General features: G+C 37.3%; 1 protein-coding gene across 1 annotated transcript in view; it reads right to left on the bottom strand.

Moving 5' to 3' along the window:
• Nucleotides 1–12,905: 12,905 nt before the first annotated feature.
• Nucleotides 12,906–23,176, bottom strand: part of scara5 (scavenger receptor class A, member 5 (putative)) — a 132,301-nt gene continuing 122,030 nt past the window's right edge. The window contains exon 10 of the mRNA XM_022662778.2: nucleotides 12,906–13,836. Coding sequence (XP_022518499.2) covers nucleotides 13,703–13,836 — 134 coding nt within the window. The 3' untranslated portion in view covers nucleotides 12,906–13,702. The remainder of the gene's footprint in view (nucleotides 13,837–23,176) is intronic.

Here is a 23,176-nt window from a genome sequence, read left to right as displayed (position 1 = left end):
GAGAGGCCAAACACTCAGAGCCTGAAATGCCTCAATGGAAACTTAAGAAGAAAAAATAAGAAATAAAAGCCCCTGTGAGATGTGACCTTAACAAAGCTAGAACTTATTACATGCCTTGGAAACCTCTTACTTCAAGATCAGCATGTTAAAGACACAGTCTGATGTAAGGAAAACAAAATCTGGACCCCTGCGGAATGGAAAACAGTCACATGGTCTGATGAGTCATCCACAGAAACCCCTGCTGCTGACCTTTGTTCTTCCTAAACTGAGGAGATGAAGTGATAGGATACCAGCAAACTGATAAATGAGAGTCTGTGTTAACCGTAATGAGGGTTGCTAAGATAAAATAAAAAGAAAATAAGGTCAATCTGGCACTAAAGAGCAATGAGATTAGCAGTATTTAGTATCTGATGATCAAATTTATACTATTGTATTGTAATCTATTTCATGGGTTCATGCTCTTTCAGTTCTATCACTGATATTATCTCATTTTTTGTCTTTGCTCTATTTTATAGGTTTTCAATACATATAGGGTCAGTTTCCTAGACAGGGATTAAGCCTAGTCTCATACTATACTTTCATTTGAATTGAAAATCTCCATTTAAAATGCGGTGTAGTCCAAGACTAAGCTAAATCCATATACATACTGTCCATAAGGACATCCAAGTACCAGTTATCTTAGCATATCATTGCTTGTACTGCTCATCAACAGCAACACATTTAGCACTTTTTATCTTTTAGCACTTTTTATTTTTTAAGTTCTTTTTGAGTGTGTTTTTACATGCGCTCAAAAAATCCATTCATATCAGATTTTTTCTGCAGGTATCCGATTTTTTTTTAAATAGTCGTGTAAAGGTCATAATCTGATTTCTTAGACCAGAGTAAGGTCTAAAAAATCTGATGAAGAAATTAAATTAAGAGAATTGGATTTTAGCTCAATAGTGGTATCTCTCAGTCCTTATGAACCCTATTAACTAGAGTATTATCAGATTTCTCTCAGTATGCGCCTAAGTAAAAACAGACCCTGGTACTGAAAATATGTAAGCAGATGGACACAAAACAATTTCAGTTGTTTAACACCAAAACTGAACTGAAGGATCTGAAACAATGTTATCTTCATCACCAAGCCTGTTTAATAGAAACAAATATAAAGACATCCATTTCTGTGTGTACAGTCGTCAGCTTTTGGCTTATCATTTTTGACAGATTCCAATGGATTTATACCTGCTGAAAACTAAGTAGATACCTATTAAAGTTATAATTAATAAGATCTTAATTTATATCTGGTGTTTGATTTCTTTAGACACATACTGTACGTGACATTCACATGATGCCCTCTTGTGGCCGTTTAAGGATCATCCTTGTAAAAAAAAGTTAAAGTTCTAAACTTACTGCAGGCTGAGGAATTGTGAAATATGTTTTGAGAGAGAGAGAGAGAGAGAGCGAGAGAGAGAGAGAGAGAGAGAGAGAAAATATAAAAATAATCTTCATCTTCATTTATGTTGTATATTGTGGCTACAGCATGAGGTTTGGGTTTTACATGATGTTTACACTATGTCTAATTCTGTGAGATTATTGGCTGCTTGACTCATGTTAATTTATAGTTTTCCCACTGTCTTATTACCATATTTCAAGTAAACACCAGATCAGAAATTGATCTGATCACTGCAAAACTACTGAAAACTGATGTTCTGCAGATATTGGAGTATACAGTGGTTATACAGTAAAATGCAAACACTTTTAGGAAGTTTGTTCACTTTAGGATCAGGTGTGCTGAATTGAAAGCCTGATTTTTAGGACCTGTTTTTAACCAGTGGCAAATTTTATTTTAGTGGAGGTCTGGTTTCAAACTGATGTTTGCTACCTGAAAAGCGTTTCTTCCCAAATCCATTTGTCTAGTAATACTGAGAACCACTAACTAGCATACACATTAGCTAGGCCTTTATAAATTCTGTTACAATATACCAGGAGTGTTTGTATGATGATTAGTATAAATTCATTTATTCCATTTTCTTTACTCCAGCAAAAGTATAGTACCTGAAAATGTGTCTTACATGAACATGTTTAAGTTTCTCTTTTCATTAACTTCAGCTTTTTATATTCGGTAAGTACATTAGAAACAGGAGGTTCAGTGGTATGACGAGCAAGCTAAACTAAATGACAAGCCAGCTAACCTTAGTGACGAGCTAGCTAAAATACTAATGTTATTGGGGAGAGAACAAGCTAATGACGAGCTAGCTAAACTTTCTGACAAGCTGGCTAACTTTAATGATGAGCTAGCTAAAATACTAATGTTACCAGAGAGAGAACGAGCTAATGATGAGCTAGATCACCTTAACGAGAAGCTAGCTAATCTTAGTGATGAGCTAGCTAAAATACTAATGTTACCAGAGAGAGAACGAGCTAATGATGAGCTAGATCACCTTAACGAGAAGCTAGCTAACCTTAGTGATGAGCTAGCTAAAATACTAATGTTACCAGGGAGAGAACTAAAGCTAGTGACGAGCTGGCCGCCCGCCACCTTAGTGACGAGCTGTTTGAGGGCAAATTGTGGTTGTTTCATATATCAAAAAGGAATAGAATTTGATTCAGTTGACTTGATGTGGTGACTTCTGATTAAGTTTTAAAAGAGACACAGATTAAGCATAATTTTGATAAATAGATAAGATACTTTAATGTTTTTATTTTTAAGTCTTAATCTGGTCTCGGACTTGACATGTCCCTGTCTTGGTCTTGACTCGGACTCGTCTCTAGCGCTATTGAATACAGCACTACTGAGCCAGTTAATCAAGACCATAGACTGTGTATAGCTGAACAGAGCATCGTCTCTCAAAAGTCAAGCCACCACAGGTCGGGCGCCCCCTGCTGTTCGGTTGCAGAAAGCTGTGTAACCCCACCCATCCCCATAGGTTTCAATGGCAAAACAGACAACATTCAATCACATTTGTTTTCCAGTATACTGTAATTCTACCTCCATTATTTAAATGCAGCAGCTAGTGTAACCTCTGCTTATATTGTCATTTTTTATATCCCCACAGAACTCGTTTTTCAAACGTTATTCAGCTCTATTCAAAAAGGTGTGGTTAATGTAAAAGGGCTGGGTTACACCTTGCTGGGGTGGGACCAATGACTGTATGGGTGGGACCATAGACTGTGTGAGCTCTATCGAGGCAGCCCTCAGGGCAGGTTTATTTAAATGAGTATATTTAAATTTGAATGTCTCTCCACAGTCTTTCTCCCTCCTCTGGTCTCTACTGCGCAGACTCGCTAACATGGCGGAAGAATTTGGCTTAATTTTTATTAAATGAATGGGAACAGCGACACGGCATCCATCTTTTTTACAGTCTCTGATCAAGCCCTATAGGGATCTCTAAATTAGACCCACATGTACTGGGCCCGAACCATTCAGGGTATGGATGCCTCTAATCATTAACTCCTGGCTGCAAAGATTAGATAGATCTAGCGGGGTCATTTAGGAGACAGAAGTACTGATCTGACATGTTCAGTTTTACTCCTGTAGAATCAGAAATAAAGAGGTGGTCATTTAATAACTTTGGACTGTAGATGGTGCTGATGTGTTGTTTTATTTTTCATTATTCCGAAGAATCCCAGCAAAGAATAGAAGTTGTGTTACAGTTGATTTTACAATAGAGGGCAGGCTTGTGTTGTTTTTGCAATTGGGGAAAAACAGGAATATTATACATGGAATAATACATCTACATATATATTTAATATGCAAACACTGAAGATGTATTACACCCATCTCCCTGTTTCAAGAGTAATTAGTGCAGTCTTGGTGGAATTGTACTCTCAGACATTATGCTGTGCTGTGTGAGTGTTTTTGTTGCTTCTAATAAGATCCAAAACATATTAAAATAATGTGATTGATATTTCAAGCTCCCTTCCACCAGATGTGCATTAGGAAAATTGGGAGAGAATGGAGACAAGTCTCAAAAGCACAGCACACTTGCCAGCTCCAATGCTGGCGTAGATGCCTCTGCTGATGCCAGCTAATTAGAGAGGAAAATCACTTAGATTATTCTCTCTCTCTCTCTCTCTCTCTCTCTCTCACACACACACACACACACACACTCAAAATTTTATGAAGAAGTGTTCTGAGAAACATGATCTGGTTTAGTAAGAGGTCAAGTCAACTGTGGAATGGATGTCTCTGTGGTTAAATACGACCAAGAGCCATTTGTCAATTAGTTTTATAGAAAGAGAGAGAGAGAGAGAGAGAGAGAGAGAGAGAGAGGATTTTAGACTGATCTCAACTCCAGTAAAAACACAGAGATGTCAGCAGCTGTTTATAGTTACTGGCCAACTCATATTCTTTTAGGGGATTTGGTTGAAGCTGTTGAGTTGATGTTAATGCGACCTGCAGAGAAGATTCAGTGTGAACTGTATTTCCTAAAAAAAGGGGAATTCCACTCATTTCTCTATAGCTGGGTTCCAAAGCCCTGTCTGTAGCCCAGGTATGACCATTCCCCTGTGGAACTGCCCTATAAAGACTCTTTCACAGTTGCCTGTTGATCACAAATATGGAACAGGCCATAGTGGCCTTGTGGTGATGTCAGATGCGAACGACACGCAATAGCTAGAAAATAAAATATAATTATAAAACCTTAAAGCTAATGACTGTAACCTTTGCGATGTTGGAGATTTAGGGCCCTTTCTGGTGAGAATGGTTACTCGCACTGAACATGCGGAACAATAATGTTAAACTGGGCGGGTGTGATGCGGTCTCCTTTCAGAGCCGATAAATCCATTTTTAGCACGGTCTCTATTGCATTTGTTTTTGGCTTCATTTCTTTGGTTTTACTATGAGTGAATAGTTAGAGCCACTGAGCTCTGAGTTTGCCCTTTTGAAGTCTCCATTGCTCCACCAGCCGCTCGCCTTCAGTAAAACTGAGCCGGATCCTCTTTTACAGGCTGTACATGTGACGTAAGTGCGTAAAGACATGCAACATGGCCAGAAGAACTCCTGCGAAAAGCGACCCGACACCCCAGTTTTTAAAATGAATAAATTGAGGTTTGCAGGGACGGTCGTTCCAGCACACTGGTAAAATGAAACACAATATTTTACCCCTTCTCCACTCAGAAATGCTTCTGCTTTCAGTTTAGAAGCAACATAATATGTACTGCCACTATAAACATTTTCGCTCCATTATTGCTGAATTGTCATGGTAATCTTTCTTTTTCCCCCCTTACATTCTATGTGCACAGAGAGGTGCTGCGAAGGATACATCAGTTGCGTCCTCCAAATCAATACAAACTGGCTGCATTTCTCAGCTGTGTATGAAGGTTTGTTCACTTTATAAAAGCTTTCTCTGGTGTAACTGCTGAGAAAAGCAGCCAACCTCTGCTGCAGCATAGGCTTTAAAACAGAGTTAATATTTTAGTGCAATTAAGTGACTAAGATGTAGAGAGTGGTTTGGTGTAAAACACTCTAAAGATCTGTTCTAAAGATCATTTATTGGTGATCTTGGCATATTTGATTTACAGTAAATACATTTTATAAGGTTGCAGTTATTGACTGTAGCCTACCAGTTGCTGCACATTTTTTCAGCCTCTCATCAGTCTAACCATAGTTCCAGCACTGACCACATATGGTTTTTGTGGTGGACTGTTTACACACAGTTAAACTGACAGGGCGTGGAGTGGTTTTGTGTGTGACACTAGAACAAGTGTATTATGCACATCAATCAAGCATAGTTATTCCTGCTTATTCACTCCTGTATTACAAATGTTGATCTGCTCTTTCACGTCTGAGCCATCAGTCCATTCAAGCAGAATTATACAGTACTGGTATTTCTTGCTCAATTATGTGCTACTGCCAATACTGGGTAGTTTATTTTATGCTTAATGCCAAATTGTAAAATGCTTTTCTGGAAAAAAAGAGAAACAGAACCATCACTAAAAGAGATAGGATGGTGTGACATGAAAGTGTAGTTTTACAGAATTTTACACGATTATAACTTATAGTAAAAAGGCAACAGTTTGAACACACATTCCCATTCAATGTTTTAAATAAAAAAAATCTCCTTCATTTTAAATAAATACTGAAGTAACTTAAAAGTCTTAAACAAACCAAACAAAATACTCTGAGGTGCTGTTAACTCTTGCTCTTTCTTTCCTGGGGTGGTCCTGATGAGTGCCAGTTTCATCACAACATTTTTGACGGTCTTTGCAACTGCACTTGAGGATACTTCTGAAATGTTTCAGATTGACTGACCTTCATTTCTTCAAGATTTTTTTATTTATTTAGTTGAAAAGTTATTGGAATAAAATGGATTAGAACATTACATAAATTGGGCTATTCACTGAATACCAACTCTACCTCTTCACAACTTTACAACTGATGCTCTTGACGAGTTCAGCACAGCTGTTAACTGAAAGTTGTTCCAGGTGACTCTACCTCATAAAGCAGACTGAGAAAATCCAGCCAAGATGTGGAAATTTGTCATCTAAGAAAGAGGAGCTAAATAATCTAAAATAAAAAGAACATAATCTGGTTTGATATACACATTTTGTTTACTAAATAATTCAATTAGTTTTCTTCATAATTTGAATGACTTTAGTAATAATCTATGATGCAGAATATTTTCAAATTAAGATTTTTTTGCTTGGTACTTTATAGTTATGTAGCAATCTGCAGTTCTCACAAGTGCAATTGTGCGCAGATACATAGTGCGGTAAGACGTGTTTTGAGAGATAACTCCTGTTACAGACCAGCAGAGCATTACACTAATATTAAAACTGTCATTTTATGGTAAAATAATAATGTGTTAATAATAATACAGGAACAGGTGCTTCCAAACACGCACTGGAACCCAGTTTGTGTGTCCATGAAGAAACCTCCTAGTAGATTTGCAATTTTTTCTATATAAGACAGTGTTGTAAACATAAACTCCACCAGTAGGGGCAGCATGTAGCAGAGGAATCTGAACAGTAGGGCTGTTTAGCTTGAACATGTGAAACTACAACGCAGTGAAAGGGTATAGGAGAAAGCCCAGTGCTATCTAAAGTCCATCTCGTGCTCTCTGACAGCAAATGAAGAGCCGCCATTGTTCACTGTCTCTGAAACCCCTCTATTCTCTCTATCATCTCGCTCTGGTTTCTCCTCCCACTCCTCTTTTTGTTCATATCTGGTGGCATATTTACAGTCAGACAGATCCTGCAGATAAAGAGACTGTGTTGTGTTCAGTTCACACTGGCAGCCAGATGACTGTGAAGGCATATTGACCATGCAACCTCTTGTCCTATGGCAAATCTAGGGGCCTTATTTTAGCGATTTATAGAGCACTGGTCAATTGCGTATCATTTTAATGTCTTTAGTATCATAGGTGTGCAAAAAATATGGATTGCACAGCTTCAAACGTGCAAAAGGCCTGTATAATTCTTTGATTTATCATGCAGAGGATACTGACCTGCGCGTACATCCTGTGAAGATATGCCAGCAGCTCATTTAAGGGAACAGTAATATAATTTTATTCTATATTCTGTTTATTGTTGAGGTAAAAGTCAGCTCTGTAGTGTGCCCGTGTGTGTGTTTAATGAGCAGGGTGAACACACGGCAGGTGCTTAGCGTGCTCGACGAATGGACTCTGACGATTGACTGTCTTGAATCATTTCAGTCATTATACAACAATTAGTTCCGACCTCACAATCTGATTGGTTGAGAAGTGTTCTAGCCGTGATGATATTCGGAATAACATCACGGCCTTCTCACACTAAACCTGTATCACTCCGCCGACCATATTCAAACAGAATTTCTTAATGTTCTTTGATTTATTTTCTTTATTAATTTTGTAAAAATAAAATATTGTATTTAAGCAATAGAACACGCAGGCTCGTACCTGCGAACGGATCACAATCGTGATGTTATTCGTGATAACACACTCCCTCTCGTGTTCTATTGCTTAAGTGGCACACCTGTGTTTTAAAGGCACTGCTGCAAGGCGTGAAAATAGACTGTTGATGGGGTGTAAGATAGCAACGAGCATCACAACACGCCTTGCGCAGGTTGCACGAAAGAGCCCTAAGTGTGTGTGTGTGTGTGCCAGTTCATCTATTAAAACCTAACCTGCACAAACGTAAATAGTCTGTAACAATGTTTATATCACCAATAGTTATACAGTTATTTCATTGATTATTAATGTGTAATTACCCAGTTATTAGATAAACATATTATAAAGTGGGGCCAAATACAGCTCATACATCCTGTAATTACCATGTGTTACATTAAAAACTGTCCTTATTAAACAGGAAAACAACTTATTAAAAAAAACAACTGCAAAGTAAGAAGTTATATTGTAATAATACTAGGGGGTTTCTTACAGTGACTACTGTGCCTCAAAGATTTGAAAAGTGTCTGTACAAAATCATTCTGTGCATGCTACACTTATGCATAGGACTGCTTTTAAGATCTCCCTCTCTCACTTTCTTCCTCACTTTCTTTATCATTTCATTCCTTTTCTCTGTTCTAGTGACCCCAACTTAATCATCTTCATCTGTTATTCTTTTCCTCAAGCTGAGAGCAGGTGGGAGCACTCAGCTCCAGTTTCTCTTTCTTTTGTTCTTCTTCGTTTCCGACAGCGTCCAGAACACAGCGTTGATCAGAGATGAGCAGAAGCACCTGTTTGCACCAGTACACAGTTTTATTCTCTCTTCATATAAAGACACAAAATCTTTAAAAAATCCATAATTCGAGGTGTGTTCACTGAGATAATGTGGTGTAGTGCTGCTGAAATTTACAGCATGTGCAGGTACATTTATAGCATTATTTACACTAATAAGAAATGAATAAGGATTGCAGTCGAAGGTTCAAAAAGTTACTAAAGCTTCAAAGGCTTTTTTGTTAAGGCTTTCAATTTCCTGATTCGTATTCCAATGGTATACAATTGTGACAAGTGTATTGCAGTCAAAGCATCAAACATTACATCATCAAAGAACAGAGATCAGATATGATTTGCACTATAATACATACTTCTGGCATGTTAGAAACAATGAAATCATCTTTCTGCAGTCAAGCGAGGAAAATAATACAAAACAATTAAGACACATTCAGGACTAAATCAACAATAACTTCAAGTGTCAGAGCTTAGCTGCTTATTTAGAGGAATATGAGGAAGTAGGAACCTGTTCCCTTGCTTTAAATCATTATCTAAGTGTACAATATGATAAACTTTTTAAGAAAACAATGAAAAGGAATGATATAAAAGCTACATGACTCTCTAAACCAGAGTAAAGAGAATGAATCTTTCCCCTGTAGGTGGCTGTGTGTGAGAGAGAGAATAGAGAAACACACCACTGGAAGCGTGAATGTTGTCTTTGGTGGACCATCTGATAAATGATCATTCTCTGATGTGGAAACAGGCACTTAAGGAGAAGACGCCAAGTTACTGCAAAACTTCACCCACACACTCACACTGACACTCAGATACAAGTTAAGACCTTAATCCACACTCAAAATCTAATATATTGCTCTAATTCACTGCATATATTTTCATTTCACACCCACACCGAGATGAGTATCTTGTATACTTTGTGATTCAATCTCTTAAACTGCATTCAAAGTGGTTTGAGGTACATGAAGGAAACCTCCTTTGTGTTCACACTGTGATCCAATTCCTCAAACCTCTTTCCTTCAAACCCCATCAAAGGTGGCTTGAGGGGTTGGAACACCACTAAACATGCATATACATGACTTGTATCATCTGTGTTCACAATGTTATCCAATCCCTCAAACCACATTCAGCCACTTTAGCTGAATTCACATTACAATCCTTATTAATCAGTTCCAATTTGTTGCTTAGATCGGATTTGGCTAACTTGATGGTTTGCACTCATAAATGTTAGTAAAATAAATGTAAAATGTGAGCAAATCTGACCCTAAAACAGCACATAAGCACAAATTGATACATTTTTGCATCTTGCCTCCAAAAAGACTAGGGTCCAATCCCATTTCACCCCATTGACCCTTATACTTGGCCCTTACTACCTTACAGCACTTCAAGGTAGATTGTACTGTAAACCAGAAGCTGTTCCTGGAGATCCTGGTCTCCTGCAGTGTTCAGTTCCAGCCCTAATCCTGCACACCTGACCCAGTTAACCAGACTCTGAAGGAGCATCTGAATATTAGACACAGATGGAGAACACTGCAGTTGGAATTAAACTCTGCAGGAGGCAGAGATGGGCAAGAAAACAAATGGTCTTTTTCATGCAGTAAACTTGAATAAAAGCTTTAAAGTGGTTAAAGGTAGATGAGGAATTTAATCAGATGGTCATGTGCATGAGACCATTTTGGCTAAGTTTACATTACAAGCCTCAATAATCAGATGCACTTTGTTGCTCTGTCATGGGCATGTCAATGTGTCTTTGCTATCGTAACATCGGGGAAAGTATGTCTTGTGCAGCTCAAAACAAATGTACTAAATTATCTTAATTAATCCTGGGTGTGTTTTGGGCGTAAAGGGAAATAAACCAATCAGGATGACTTTTGTGTTTTCGGTTGCCACAACAACACTACGCCAGAAATGTACCTGAAACCACCTCACTTTCACACCACCACACCCACTGTCGTATTTATAAACTCCATCGCTATGTAAATGTTGCAGGTTCAAGGCGTGAGAATAAACTGTTGCTGGGCTGTAAGAAAGGACAGAAAATGGCAACTGGATTAAACAAACACATGGCCATAAATTAGATACAATCTAGGACCACATATAAAAGTGAATCAAATCTGATTTGAAAAATGTCCACAGAGCTTTAAAAAAAATTAGATATGTGTCACATTAAGGGAAAAAAAACAGATTTAAATCACATCAGTCTGGTAATGTGAACTTAACCATTGAAGAAGGTTTGAGGGACTGGATCATAATGTGTTCTAGGGGTGGGCGATATGGCCCTAAAATAATATCACGATATTTAATGGTATTTTCCGTGATAACGATACTTTTGGCGTTATGACGAAATACTGAATTAATAAAAATATTCCAAGAATACACTACCGCACCAAAATGAATATACATTTTTCTTATTGCGTAAGCACACCACTAACTAAGATTTAAAAAAAAATACCAGAAATGAATCAGATTTGTAACAGAATGATCCAGAATGTCATAGTTCTAATAATGTGCTCTACATATCGCCATATATCCAGGATTAAATTAAAATAAATGTACTGGACAGATATAATCTGTCTCTTGTAGATATAAAGTGGGAAATGAGAACAGTGTGAATTTTTCTTTTGCTAAAAACAGCAAAAAACTAGTCCCCTGATGTGATAATTAGGGGTGGATGATGAGGCACAATATTTCATGGTATAATATCGTTCACGATATTGAAATATTTTGGTGATATTATTGCGTACGATGCGATACTGCACACCCCTAATGTGTTCTATCCCTTTAGGTTAAGCTCATGGATGATCTGTCTTTGCTAGGGATCAACTATTTAAATTCCATTTCTGATCCATAAGGCTGTTTTTTCCTGCTGTAAGACTGAATCAAAGCTGAATCCATTTGCATATCTTGAGTTGAACTGATTTGGTTTAGAACGATCAAAGACGTGTATAGAAAATAGGTAATACTGACTATATAAGAGGAATACTGAAGGCACACGATATAGAAAAGTTCAAGTAAAACAGTGCGAATCTCTTCCTTTTAGCAGAGTTATAGTGTATAGTACTTCCCCAATACTATATGGTTCATTAAACACATACTGTGTTAATATTATGTCAGTAAACTTGATTTTTTGACAAAACAAGGCTATACATTTTTTTAAGAAGTAGGGCTGCCTCCATAAAAGTGGACTGATATTTATTTTATATATATTTTTTCATGCCCTTTATTTACCTATTTGCACTAGGGTGACAACTGCACATGTTGCTGCCTAATCTTGTCAAATATTGTCTAATTGTGTTTCAGGCAACTCACAATGTGGTTCACAATGTGGGAATAGTTGTGTGTACACAGCAAATTTCTGGAGTTTGAAAATCTGGAGAAATGTGTGAAAGTGTTAAACTTTGTGAGTTTATTCTCCATCTTAGACTACAAGTTGAGTTGAGGGGAACTGGTGGTTGAGGGGGGTGGTGTAGTATTTCAGAATTCAGTATTCCCCAATCCCAGCTTACCATGAGTGTGAATTCTTGCCCACCAGGGCTCCTTCCATGGGATATTCCTTTATATTTAACCCTTGTGTGGTGTTCATATTTTTGTTACTCGTTTACTTTGTTACTTGTATTTGATTCAGCAAAATTAAGCAATTCTACATTAAAATGCTTTACACATGCTTGCTTCACCTAAATTGCAAGCAATATAAACAGCTTACATGGTTAATATTTGCCCTTTGCCTTTCTTATGTTACATTTCTTTCAAAAAGCGCTACTCGTTTTTTTATTAGTTTTTTAATAAAATGTAAAAGAAAATGAATTTAAATCTAGATATGAGTAGAAAATTTGTTTAGTTTCAAATTTACAAATGAAGCAATGTTTAGTAGCCCTTGGCCAAACATACTGTATGTAATATAAATGGTAGGGGGGGGGGGGGTGTACAGTGTGTGTTTATAGAAAATGTTTTTTGATATATGTTTTTTACAAAAAATGAGCCAATGCCAATGAGTTTGAGTTAGAAAAAATATTTTTTTAGTATCAATGAAAAATCACACAAAAATGAACACCACACAAGGGTTAATATAATGGTTGTATGCCTAGCCGATGTGTTGTTGGCTATAAGAGCAAGTTACCATCTTCTGCCCTGTTAAGTGTGGCAAAGTGCTGGCAGTACACTGAGAACTGCAATGCAAATATACACTAGCTTACACTTTTTGAGTATGAATTTGTTATTTTAATCAGTAATGATGCTTTTTGTTGTCATTTTTTCTCCTAAATGTTCCAGGGTTTTTAAAAATTACAATGTTTTTAATAATATTAGTTTAATAACACACATTTTTCTGTAAAGGAGTTGAAATACAGCTGAGTGCTGTATTTTACTCTAGTAAAACTCCCATAACAGTTTAGATTTTACTCCTAAACAGAGTTAAAAAGGCCAACTCCCAAAAAAGAGTTACTAACTCTGTTATAGAGTGTATTCGATGGTCACTCATATACACTTAAAATGAGTCGATATTAACTCTCAGGAAGTTTATTCCAAAGTCCAGAATTTGCTGTGTAGTAAATCCAGCCTGAATTGAGGGCAGCCCTAGTTTTAACCCTAACACACACACATATATACACAGACACACACACACACACATATTCCCAACCTTATTCAGGCAGAGTGGCATTTCTAGCTGCGCCGGAAACATGTTTATTCGCTCATGACCAAAAACTACGTAAAAAGGCACATTGGTCTGTATGCTCCTGTTCCCTCTGTTTGAAATGCAGGGCGTTTGCTGGTTTCTTTGTGAAGACTCTAAGTGTTCTCATGCCAGCGTGTTTGCCCTGTGCTGTTTCAGTTGGCAGTGTGTAGGTTGAGGTGATGCCAGCATGCCAGGAAAACTCTCTGACCTCACTGCCCCTCAACAACCCCCGGCCCGAGCCAAGCTTTCACAAACTGTCAGGTCCATTTAGCCCGTGATGTCCTGGAGAAGAGCGTGACACCTCCCCTTTGATCTTTCCCAGCCAATCAGCTGCCGTGCTGCAGTCCTATAGGTAGATCAGTCAAAAACACAGGGCAGGATGAAGGAGGGTAGGGAAGGGTTAAGTGTTGCAGGTCACCCCTGCGTCCTCAACATGACCGCAGTTGGTTTTGCCCCAGCCAGAGAACTTGCACTGATGGATGGTGTCCTCAGTACCAATGCAGGCAACATCGTCCATCCAGATCAGACCAGTACCTACAGGAGGAGAGATAGAAAAGATCAGCAACACATGATTACACCTGACTGTTGTATGTGAGATACAACAAGCGTAAATGTGCAAGAGATGTGGGCTCCCCAGTCAGAAAGTGTTCATGGTTCACTGTTTAAGCCACTACTAAAGAACATGCTTTACACATGCATTTCTGGACAAGCTGAGGGATACAGAACTGGCACTGAAAGTAAAAAAAGCATGTGCACAAAGGCAGTAGACTAATGGTTCAGGATTTTAAAGGAATACGACTAGTTAACAGTACATTGGGCTGACTGGACACTGAGAAGATACTGACAGATTAGCAACCCTATATTGTTAAACTCTACAATAATTACAAACTACTCCTGTGATAGAATAAAACTAGACTATGCTAGGCTAGGTTAGACTGTGCTATCCAGCACCTATGAACCTGCCAATAAGATTAACGATTTGAAAGTTTATTGTCATATGCACAGAATTAAAAAATAAATAAATTTATAGATATACCCAAAATAAATTAATTTGCAACCAAAACAGTCATAGTAAACGATAAATCAACTACATGACTAAATATACTTAGCAATGGATGACGTCAACTTTGTTGGACTTTGTTGGTTAATCATAATTTCCTACTTACTTGAAATCATTTTTTAAAAACTAAAAGAATAATATTGTTACTTAGATACTCCTGCATATCAGCATATTATTATTTTTTTTTGCCTCTAGGCTTCTTCTAGACTAAAAGGATTGACAGGATATTCAAGGAGAGGTCAACAAATGTGTCTGTCTGCCAGCCACCTTGGATTCAAGTGATGTTTACTTGTAGTTACAACAATTAACCACTGAAGGATCCTCAATAGAGGGGGGCAGTAGAGAGCATTCTAAGTATTGATATGCAATTCCACCATAGAAACCACTGCGTTCAGGGGGCTGGAGCACCTGCCCCTTTGGCTCTTACTGCTCAGAGTGTCCTTTTGTCTTTTTTTTTGTAAGTGTATGTGTGAAAGTCATACCCGTTTTTGATCTTTGATCATCTTCACATATTAGTATTTTCCCGTAAATTTCCCATATAATATTAAATAAATAAAAAAAAAAACAGTATTAATCAGGAGACAGCTGAGTAAATGTGTTACACCTTTCAGGAGAAACAGCCAATCAGCTTGCTGGTTTTGCGTAGCGTAGAGAAGAGTTAGTGTAAGTGGGGAAACAAGAAATTCAAGTTGACCAGTTCAGCACAGCTGTTAAATGAAAGCCTGAACTCCAAGTGACTCATAAAGCATATAAAACATATTCTGGTTTGTTTAAGACTTTTTTTTGTTTAACTTCCATATGTTTTTCTATATAGTTGAAATGTATGACTTTAGTTTGAATCGACAATTCAGACAAAATGTAAAATAATAAAATAACACTGATTGGTACTGTATATATATAAAAGCAGAGCTTTCAAAAGCCCACCATAATGGAAGGATCAGGACGTTTTATTACAAAATTACAGGGTTGTAAAACCGCATCTGATTTTTTTATCCCAACCACAGACACCCATTTTATATTTAAACATCAAACAACAGCTTTAACAATAATAACCCAACACTTTTCCAGTACTTTCCAATGAAAAAAGACCATGACTCTGTAACTGTTTGAAGTAAATGAAGCAGAGGAAAAGAGGAATAAGCAGCTTTTTACAGTCAGAAGTGAGAACTGATGGATGAGCTCTGCTGTGTTGGATTATCAGTACTGGATGTCTGTGCCTGGTGACAGCAGCTGATAGCTGAAATCAGAAAAGTGATGATGTTTCAGATCTCTGGCAGAAAGAGAGAGAGAGAGAATGAACAGAGAGGGAATACAGCTGAGAAAGGAAAGAGTGAGTGAGCACCCACTGAAGACCACTGGCACCCATACAGCTGCTGGATCAGAGGCTACTTCTGATTCACACTCTCCAACACACATTACATCTCCCTCCTGCCAAACAGTCTCTCTCCTTTAGATCACGCTTATGTAACTCTGCTCTACATCAAACTTGTAGCTCATCACTCCGTTTCTGCCTTGTTTTCTTCACATCACCTTTTTTCTTTCTCTAGATCATACTTTCTTCAATCGCTCTCTTTTTTAGATCACTTTTTTTTAGCTCCTTCCTCAAAATCACTTTTCATCTCTTCTTTATATCACTTTACTCTGCTTCTATACATATTTTTTTTGCTTCTCTAAATCACTCTCAGGACCCTATTTTAGTAATCTTTAATATATTATTAGATTATAAAATTACTTGGCAAAATTTAACAGATCTCTGAGGAATCTCAGCATGGGTGCCTGATGCAAACACTCAGCTAACCAGAGATGTTCCTAAACATGAAAGAATGGTGATACTTGTTAAAGATGCTAACCCAAAATCACAACACAACAGAAATAGATTATATTTTTAGTAAGTATTGTTTAGGCTTTAATTCGCAGGTGTTAAAATATAAATAAACATAAAAAACGTGAGGTGGAAAAGGTTTGAAAATCCCTGGTTTACATGACCCCTTCTTCCTTTCTTCATCCAGAATTTTCCCCCTTTTTCTCATTATCTCTACATAACACTTTTTTCCTTTGTTTAATTTTCTCTCTCTCATTTTCTCTCATTTTCTCTCTCTCTCTCTCTCTCTCTCTCTCTCTCTCTCTCTCTCTCTCTCTCTCTCTCTCTCTCTCTCTCTCTCTCTCTCGGTTAAATCTCTTCCCTGGTTACAGTGTCATATTAGTTTAGTTTAGAAGTGAGCTATAGTCAGTCTTCATGCTCCATCAGGGACAGGCTGATGATGTATGTCTGGGTTCCAGGTTGAAGAGGTCAAAGGGATGAACATTCATTATCCACTTTGTTTGGTTCTCATTAAATGTCTCTTTGCTACTGCAGGAGTTAAGACACTGCCTAACCCCCCCCCCCCCAACCCCCCCCCCCTTGCTTTTTCTCTCTCCTTAAATGTTAAGTACAGTGTTGTGAACCTTGCTTCATTTATTCCAGTACTTCAGCACATTATTATGCACACTACAAAGTCTACACAGCCTGATACCACTAATTTACACACAAAAAACAAAAGCCTAATTTGATTTGTCATCAACAGCACAACTTAATATTAGCACTAACAATAATTGAATTGAATAATTGCCGTGTAGAACCATTAAAAGTATGTAAATAATGCATTTTTTAAGAACCAATTTAAGTATACTGTATATATAGATCTGTTGCCTTTCATAAAAAAACATAAGTGACCTTTAGCTTTTTAAAGGAATTTCTTTACCTTAGAAAATGTTTAGTATCAGCATAGATTTTGTGTTAAATAACCATTTTTTCTTAAGGGTAAACACTGCACTTGTTCTTGTTGGATGCACTATGTTTATTTTCTGAGTAATTGCCCATTCCAAGCTCCAATTGAATTGGTGAACACTTTTTGTCCCAAGTACCGAAAGGATAAAAACACAAACTGGAGGCTTCTATGTGTATCAGAATGAATTTCTGACACTGACTGAAATAAAAAAAAAATCAATGTATGTTCACTCCATGTTTCAAACTTTCAAGATGGCAACCATGTGCTGTACGTAGCCTAAAATATTGGCCCCCTCATCCATTACTTGCTGGGGTATTCAGATATGTCATTTTCCCTTTCATTTCTGAAATAAAAGGGGATACTTCAACTTTAGACTCACCCTGTATACATAATAAAATGTCCCCTGATCAGGTGACCGCTCATGAACCAGAAGCTGTCAATTTTAAACAATTTTATAACTTTACTGGTAGACTTAAGTTCTGTGGCGCCATACAAGAAAGAAAGCAAATCCTCAGCTTTACTTCCTTGCAACTTCTAAACAGTTAAACGTTGCAGAGCCTTTCAGCATCCTGGCACATACAGTGAGTGTGTGAGCTTCTCATAAGAACTTGCAGATGTTTCGAGCTGTGTGGTAGTGGATAATAGAGAGAGACTGAGAGACTGAGAGATGGAGAGAAAGGGAGAGAAGAGAGCGAGAGAGAAGTCATGAGGGAGCAATGCGAGTCAAATAGCTCATCAATCTTACTGGAGCCTAAAAACCTGACACATGCTGTAAATCTTCCTGGCACATCTTTCAGAACCAGTGCAGTTCATGCTCTTCAAAGACCTGTGTGTGCATGTATTTAGGGTTGTCATGATACCAGAGTGCTGAGTTCAGTACTGATAGCATGTGCTGTATCATAATGCTTCATATCGACAGCAAAGGCAAGAAAAAAAACTGCAGGTTGTCTGATTACTTAGTGTACACTAACATGCCGAATGTAATGGGACAGGAACTAGTATCATGTACCATGACTTTTTCTATATTTATTTATATTTCACTTGATTTTCAAGATTTGCCCACGTTCTTCATGTGGAACCACAAATTCTAAATGTAACTGATTCAACTTTTGTTGTTAACACTACTTTGTTGTTTTGGTACTTGGAATCACTGTCCTGCTAAAAAGAGACTTCTCCCATCTGTCCTTCGATTTCCACAAGAGCCCAATCTAATTTAACACTATCCATCTTGAATTTTGTTTTGCCTTATTATTTAATATATAATTTTGAGAGATATACTCTTGAAAAGTATACTTGATCTTCCCTATTCATTTTTTCCCCCAATTATTAATAATGCTTGGAGGAAAGTGCTGAATTCCCAGCTCTGATAAAACAGCTAGCAGATGCCTGTGCTAAGTGGTGTGGGTGAATGGCTAAATGCCCTTTCCTAATTACATTACAAATAGAGGAAATGGCTACATTCTTTGCTATCCTCTAATTGCCTTTACCTGCTTTAAAAATCAGCATTCTGAAATACAGAGCATTTAGCCGATTCTCCAAAGAGGCTTACAATACTAGTGATAGAGGCATAGGATCGCTCAAGCAAAGAAATCACTTTTTTTACACAATTAACAAACTTAAAGTAGATCCACACTTCATTGGTAGAATTCTGAGAGCCCTGACATTTAAAACAAGGCACTGAGAACTTTGAAAGTGCACAGCTTTAAACACACAGTACCTTCAGGTAGTTTTCCGGGTGTCGCCTTTCTTGACATTTAGTCACAATAAGTCGAATGACAAGCACAAACCAATAGGTCAGATAGGGGAACAGGTTGCAAAATTAATTCTGTGGAAATTCATAATATTATAGAGATATTTTTAGCAACAGCTGAAATTCATGCATTTTTTACTGAATACATTTTGCAATCTGTTCCCCTATCCAGACTTATCCTGACTTAATTTTAAGTCTATTTAAAAAAACTACCTGTTCACTTTCTCAGTTCTCAGTGCCTCGTTTTAAATGTCAGGACCCTCAGAATTCTACCAATGAAGCTTGGAGCTACTTTCATCTGGTAATGGTGTAAAAATAGTGATTTTTTTTTTGCTTAGGTTAAGCTATGCCCCAATTACTAGTATTGTAAGCCTGTTAGGAGCATTTCAGATATATTAATATTTCTGAATGCTGGGGGTGAACAGATGTGTGCTACTTGACAAAAGTTTGTACTTGTTATCATGTTTCACTACAACCCAAGTTCATTTTCCACCAGACTTCTCCTTTAAGGGCATCAGCTATAGTAAAACAAAGCTACTGAAGATATAAAGAAATTTGCATCACATGTTTCTTCCTTTTTCCATTTTAGGATGCCCAATTTCTGTTTGGTGCTCATTTTCTTTATTAATTCTAATAAAACTATTACAAATATATTAAACTATAGTATATATCACAACAAAACGGTAACACTATTCTTTCATGTTTAATCTTCTACTCACTTAGTAATATACATTTTGATCAGGCGTGCCCAAACCTTCACATGCCACACTATTGCTTGTATTAAACATAGTTCATTAAAAACAATGACAAATACTCTTAAATAATCTCTAAATGCTCTTATTTGAAGCCAGATAATGGGTAAATCTACATGCAGACATGCAGTTATCTCAAATCATTCTGGCAGGTCAGAGTAGCATGCACACACACAACCACACTCTGATGCCGCAGGCACGCTTCACAGCTATTGCGTGCATCCTCATTCAAATCCTGCAAATGCTGCAGCATGTTTGCGCATATGACTCTAATAAGTGGAGGAAAGCAAAACAACGTCACAGTTTTCCCTAAAAGAACAAGCCCTTCCTTCAGGGAGACACTCCTGTGAGCCGAATCCCGACTCCAGCCGTTTATAATGAAGTCTCGTACTGACCTCATCCTTTAGAAATCCCGCCACATTCAAAACATTTCAACAAAAATAGAGGCTGAACGGCTTTGTTTCTTTCCCTAAAATAGATGCATGTGTGTACAATGATTTACAGGAGATATAAATCAGTGAAATGAACCTGCCGATGCTAAACGGTGTTTCAAATACTGCTGTCTTGTTCCATTCATGGTTTGGAAAATGATACTCTTTCTGTTTGGAATTTCTCTTTAATCTGCTGTTTTGTCACAGTGAATATTGGCACAGCTATTACATTTCTCAGATATGATTATATCATAACTTAAATATCGAATAGGACAGAAAAGCAGCTACTCGTGATCAGTAAGTGTCTACAGATTGCAGAGCTTTGCCTTTATAGACTTCAATTAAAGGAAATATTTCATAAATAATAAACAATAAAAATGCCCCAAAAAGCACAAAAGCTGATTAATCCTTTGGTTTTCAGATGATAAAAGAAAATAAGATGCTTCTAATGAAAAAGAAACTATAGAGAACCATGATTATAATAGTGATGTGTGAGTGTAAAAATCAGGGCTAGTAAATTAGTTTGCAGTCTATAGGAATTTTAGTGTATAAAGGGGAAGGACACAAGCCTAAGCTGAACACCAGTGAATTTAAGGGATTACTTTAGCAAACCATCATCAAGCACTACTGTATGCCTTGTGTTAACCATGTCTAGACACAACGTTGACTTTTTTTTGTGCTCTGAGGCCTCTGGGACTGAGCAGCACACAGTGAACAGGTGTATTTTGGTCAGGCGATTCAGTAAAGGACCATCCAAAATTGTTATCAGCTAAAAGTCCAAAAGCCAGGGTGTGTCATGGTATGGTATTGGGCCTTATTTGTGACAGGGACGTCTATGCATTTTTCAATAAGACAGAGTACAACCACCTGCTGCACACATTGGTGTGAGAAGGAATGGCAACATCGCAAAGCTGTGCAAAGTTTGCAATATGATGCAGGCCTGAAATGTAGGGATTTTAAATACTGTGTATTGGATACTTGCTGTCTACAGTGAAAGAGAAAGTACACAAAGAAAAAATCACTGCATTTCTTTCTTTTGTTTGATTTTTGTATGTTTTTTTTCCCATACTGACCCCAATCTTTTCTGATATGGGGTTTACCTATCTGAGAGAAATCTCAGATTTTAACATGGCTATTTATTTGGGATGTATTTTGGTAACACTTTATAATAACTTTCTTTAATATACCATTAATTACTGTCATTTTTCACATTTTAAGAAACTAAAAAGTTAATAATGATAAAAAAGTGTAAACACTTATTAACGCACTGGCAACATGAACTGCATTTAAAAACATTTGCCTGGTTTAAAATTTATTAATGTTCAAATTCTGATGAGCTAATGACTTGCTAGCATTTTTAAATATGAATATCCATGCTGATAAATGAGAGTCATGTGTGAGCATTTGTTAATATTTACATTTTGATGAACTACAGCTTTGTTCACATCTACTGATCATTAGTTAAAAATATTTTAATGAAAGTTATTATAAAGTGTTACCCGTATTTTTTCCATGTCAGCAAGGCAATTACTTCAGATTAACAGATAACAGTTTATTATATAAGAATACAAACATTAAGACATTATTCCTAATGTAGACCTGTGAATAATCAAATAGTCAAAAGTCCATTAGTCAACTCAAAAATATTGCATAGTATATTTAAGAGAGATGTGGCTACATGTAGAGTATGAGAGGTCTAATTATAACAGACAAAAAAAAACTTGGAGACCATGTCCTTGTGCTTTCCTTAAATCTTCAACCAGAGCAGAACACTTGGTATTTACATGTACTATATTTTTTACACTATAAGGCGCACATAAATTTTCCCAAAAATCATCAGTGTGCCTTATAATCTGGTGCACTGTATGTATAAATTTTACCAGTCAGGTTGTAAGGAGCAGTGAAGCCACTCCGCTGAACTGCACCACTATACAGGAGTTTCAGTTTAGTTTAGTTCAGATATGTGTTATTATCGGCCTGTAGTCTGCTGCTAACCCCGGCTAGCACTACTAGAGCAGTATTAGCATTACCAGCTAAGCACTAGCGGTTAGCCAAAAATGCTAATGCTCCAACCTTAGTGCTGGAGAAATTCTGGAATCTTAGCTTACTGTAAATAAATAGAAGTGCTTTACTGACCCAAATATACAGTTTTCAGGAGAGAAATCTGTGTAGATTAACATCCAGCAATCGTTTGACTTTAAAAGAAAGTGTTTTTTTTTTAGAACATAACAGTTTTGTTTACTTAGCTTAGCTTTACTTAACTTAGTTACCCCCTCCCACCACCACCCAGCAGCGAGACCTGCTGAATTAGAAGGAAAACATGGAGACACCCCGGTTCCTCACTAGGGTCGCATAATGTGCCTTATAAACCAATGCAACTTATGTATAAAAAATAAACCATAAAATATATGTTCACTGGTAGTGTGCCTTATAATACAGTGCGCCTTATAGTGCTAAAAAAATATAGTAAATTGGGACTATTTCGGCACACCTATTTCAAACACCTCCAATACACCGTAGCAGCATGTTGGACTGTGGGAAGAAACCAGAGCACCCAAAGGAAACCCACACGGACAAGAAGAGAACATGCAAACTCCACACAGAAAGACCCGGACCTAAAACAATACTCACTCCATAAACAAGCCTATTAGAGATCATGCTCAACCCCAAATGGTCTAAATTTAATTTGCTAGGTTGTTGAGATGGTATGTTACAATTTAAGCATATATTATATCTTATATGACTGTAGAAAGCAAACATACAATTTTCCATTAGCAGCAACTTTAGCCCCAGTACTAACTAGAGAAGCAGACTTCAGACCATGTGTCCGGTTTGATGGACGACATTTGGGATAAACACTGCATGTTGTTTTCTGCCAAACTATTTCTTTAATCTCAGGAGTAGCATGCTCTTATACACAGTGTAAAACAGCTGCAGATACAGAGAGAGAGCAGCTACAAAGAGGTGGTCAGCACTGCGTCTCTTGGCCAGTTTGTTTTCTTGTTTGCGATTAGGCACGGTTGTTAAAGAAAAAGGGAACTCTAGTTTGGACGCCAGGAAAGTGTGAGTGTGACATCACTGCTGATGGTGCTGTTAGTCTGGGGCTTGGCTGG

Source organism: Astyanax mexicanus, chromosome 1 (assembly GCF_023375975.1).
Source record: "Astyanax mexicanus isolate ESR-SI-001 chromosome 1, AstMex3_surface, whole genome shotgun sequence".
Lineage (NCBI taxonomy): Eukaryota > Metazoa > Chordata > Actinopteri > Characiformes > Acestrorhamphidae > Astyanax > Astyanax mexicanus.
The sequence above is the reverse complement of the archived record's forward strand: the minus strand, read 5'-3'. Positions and strand labels throughout refer to the sequence as shown.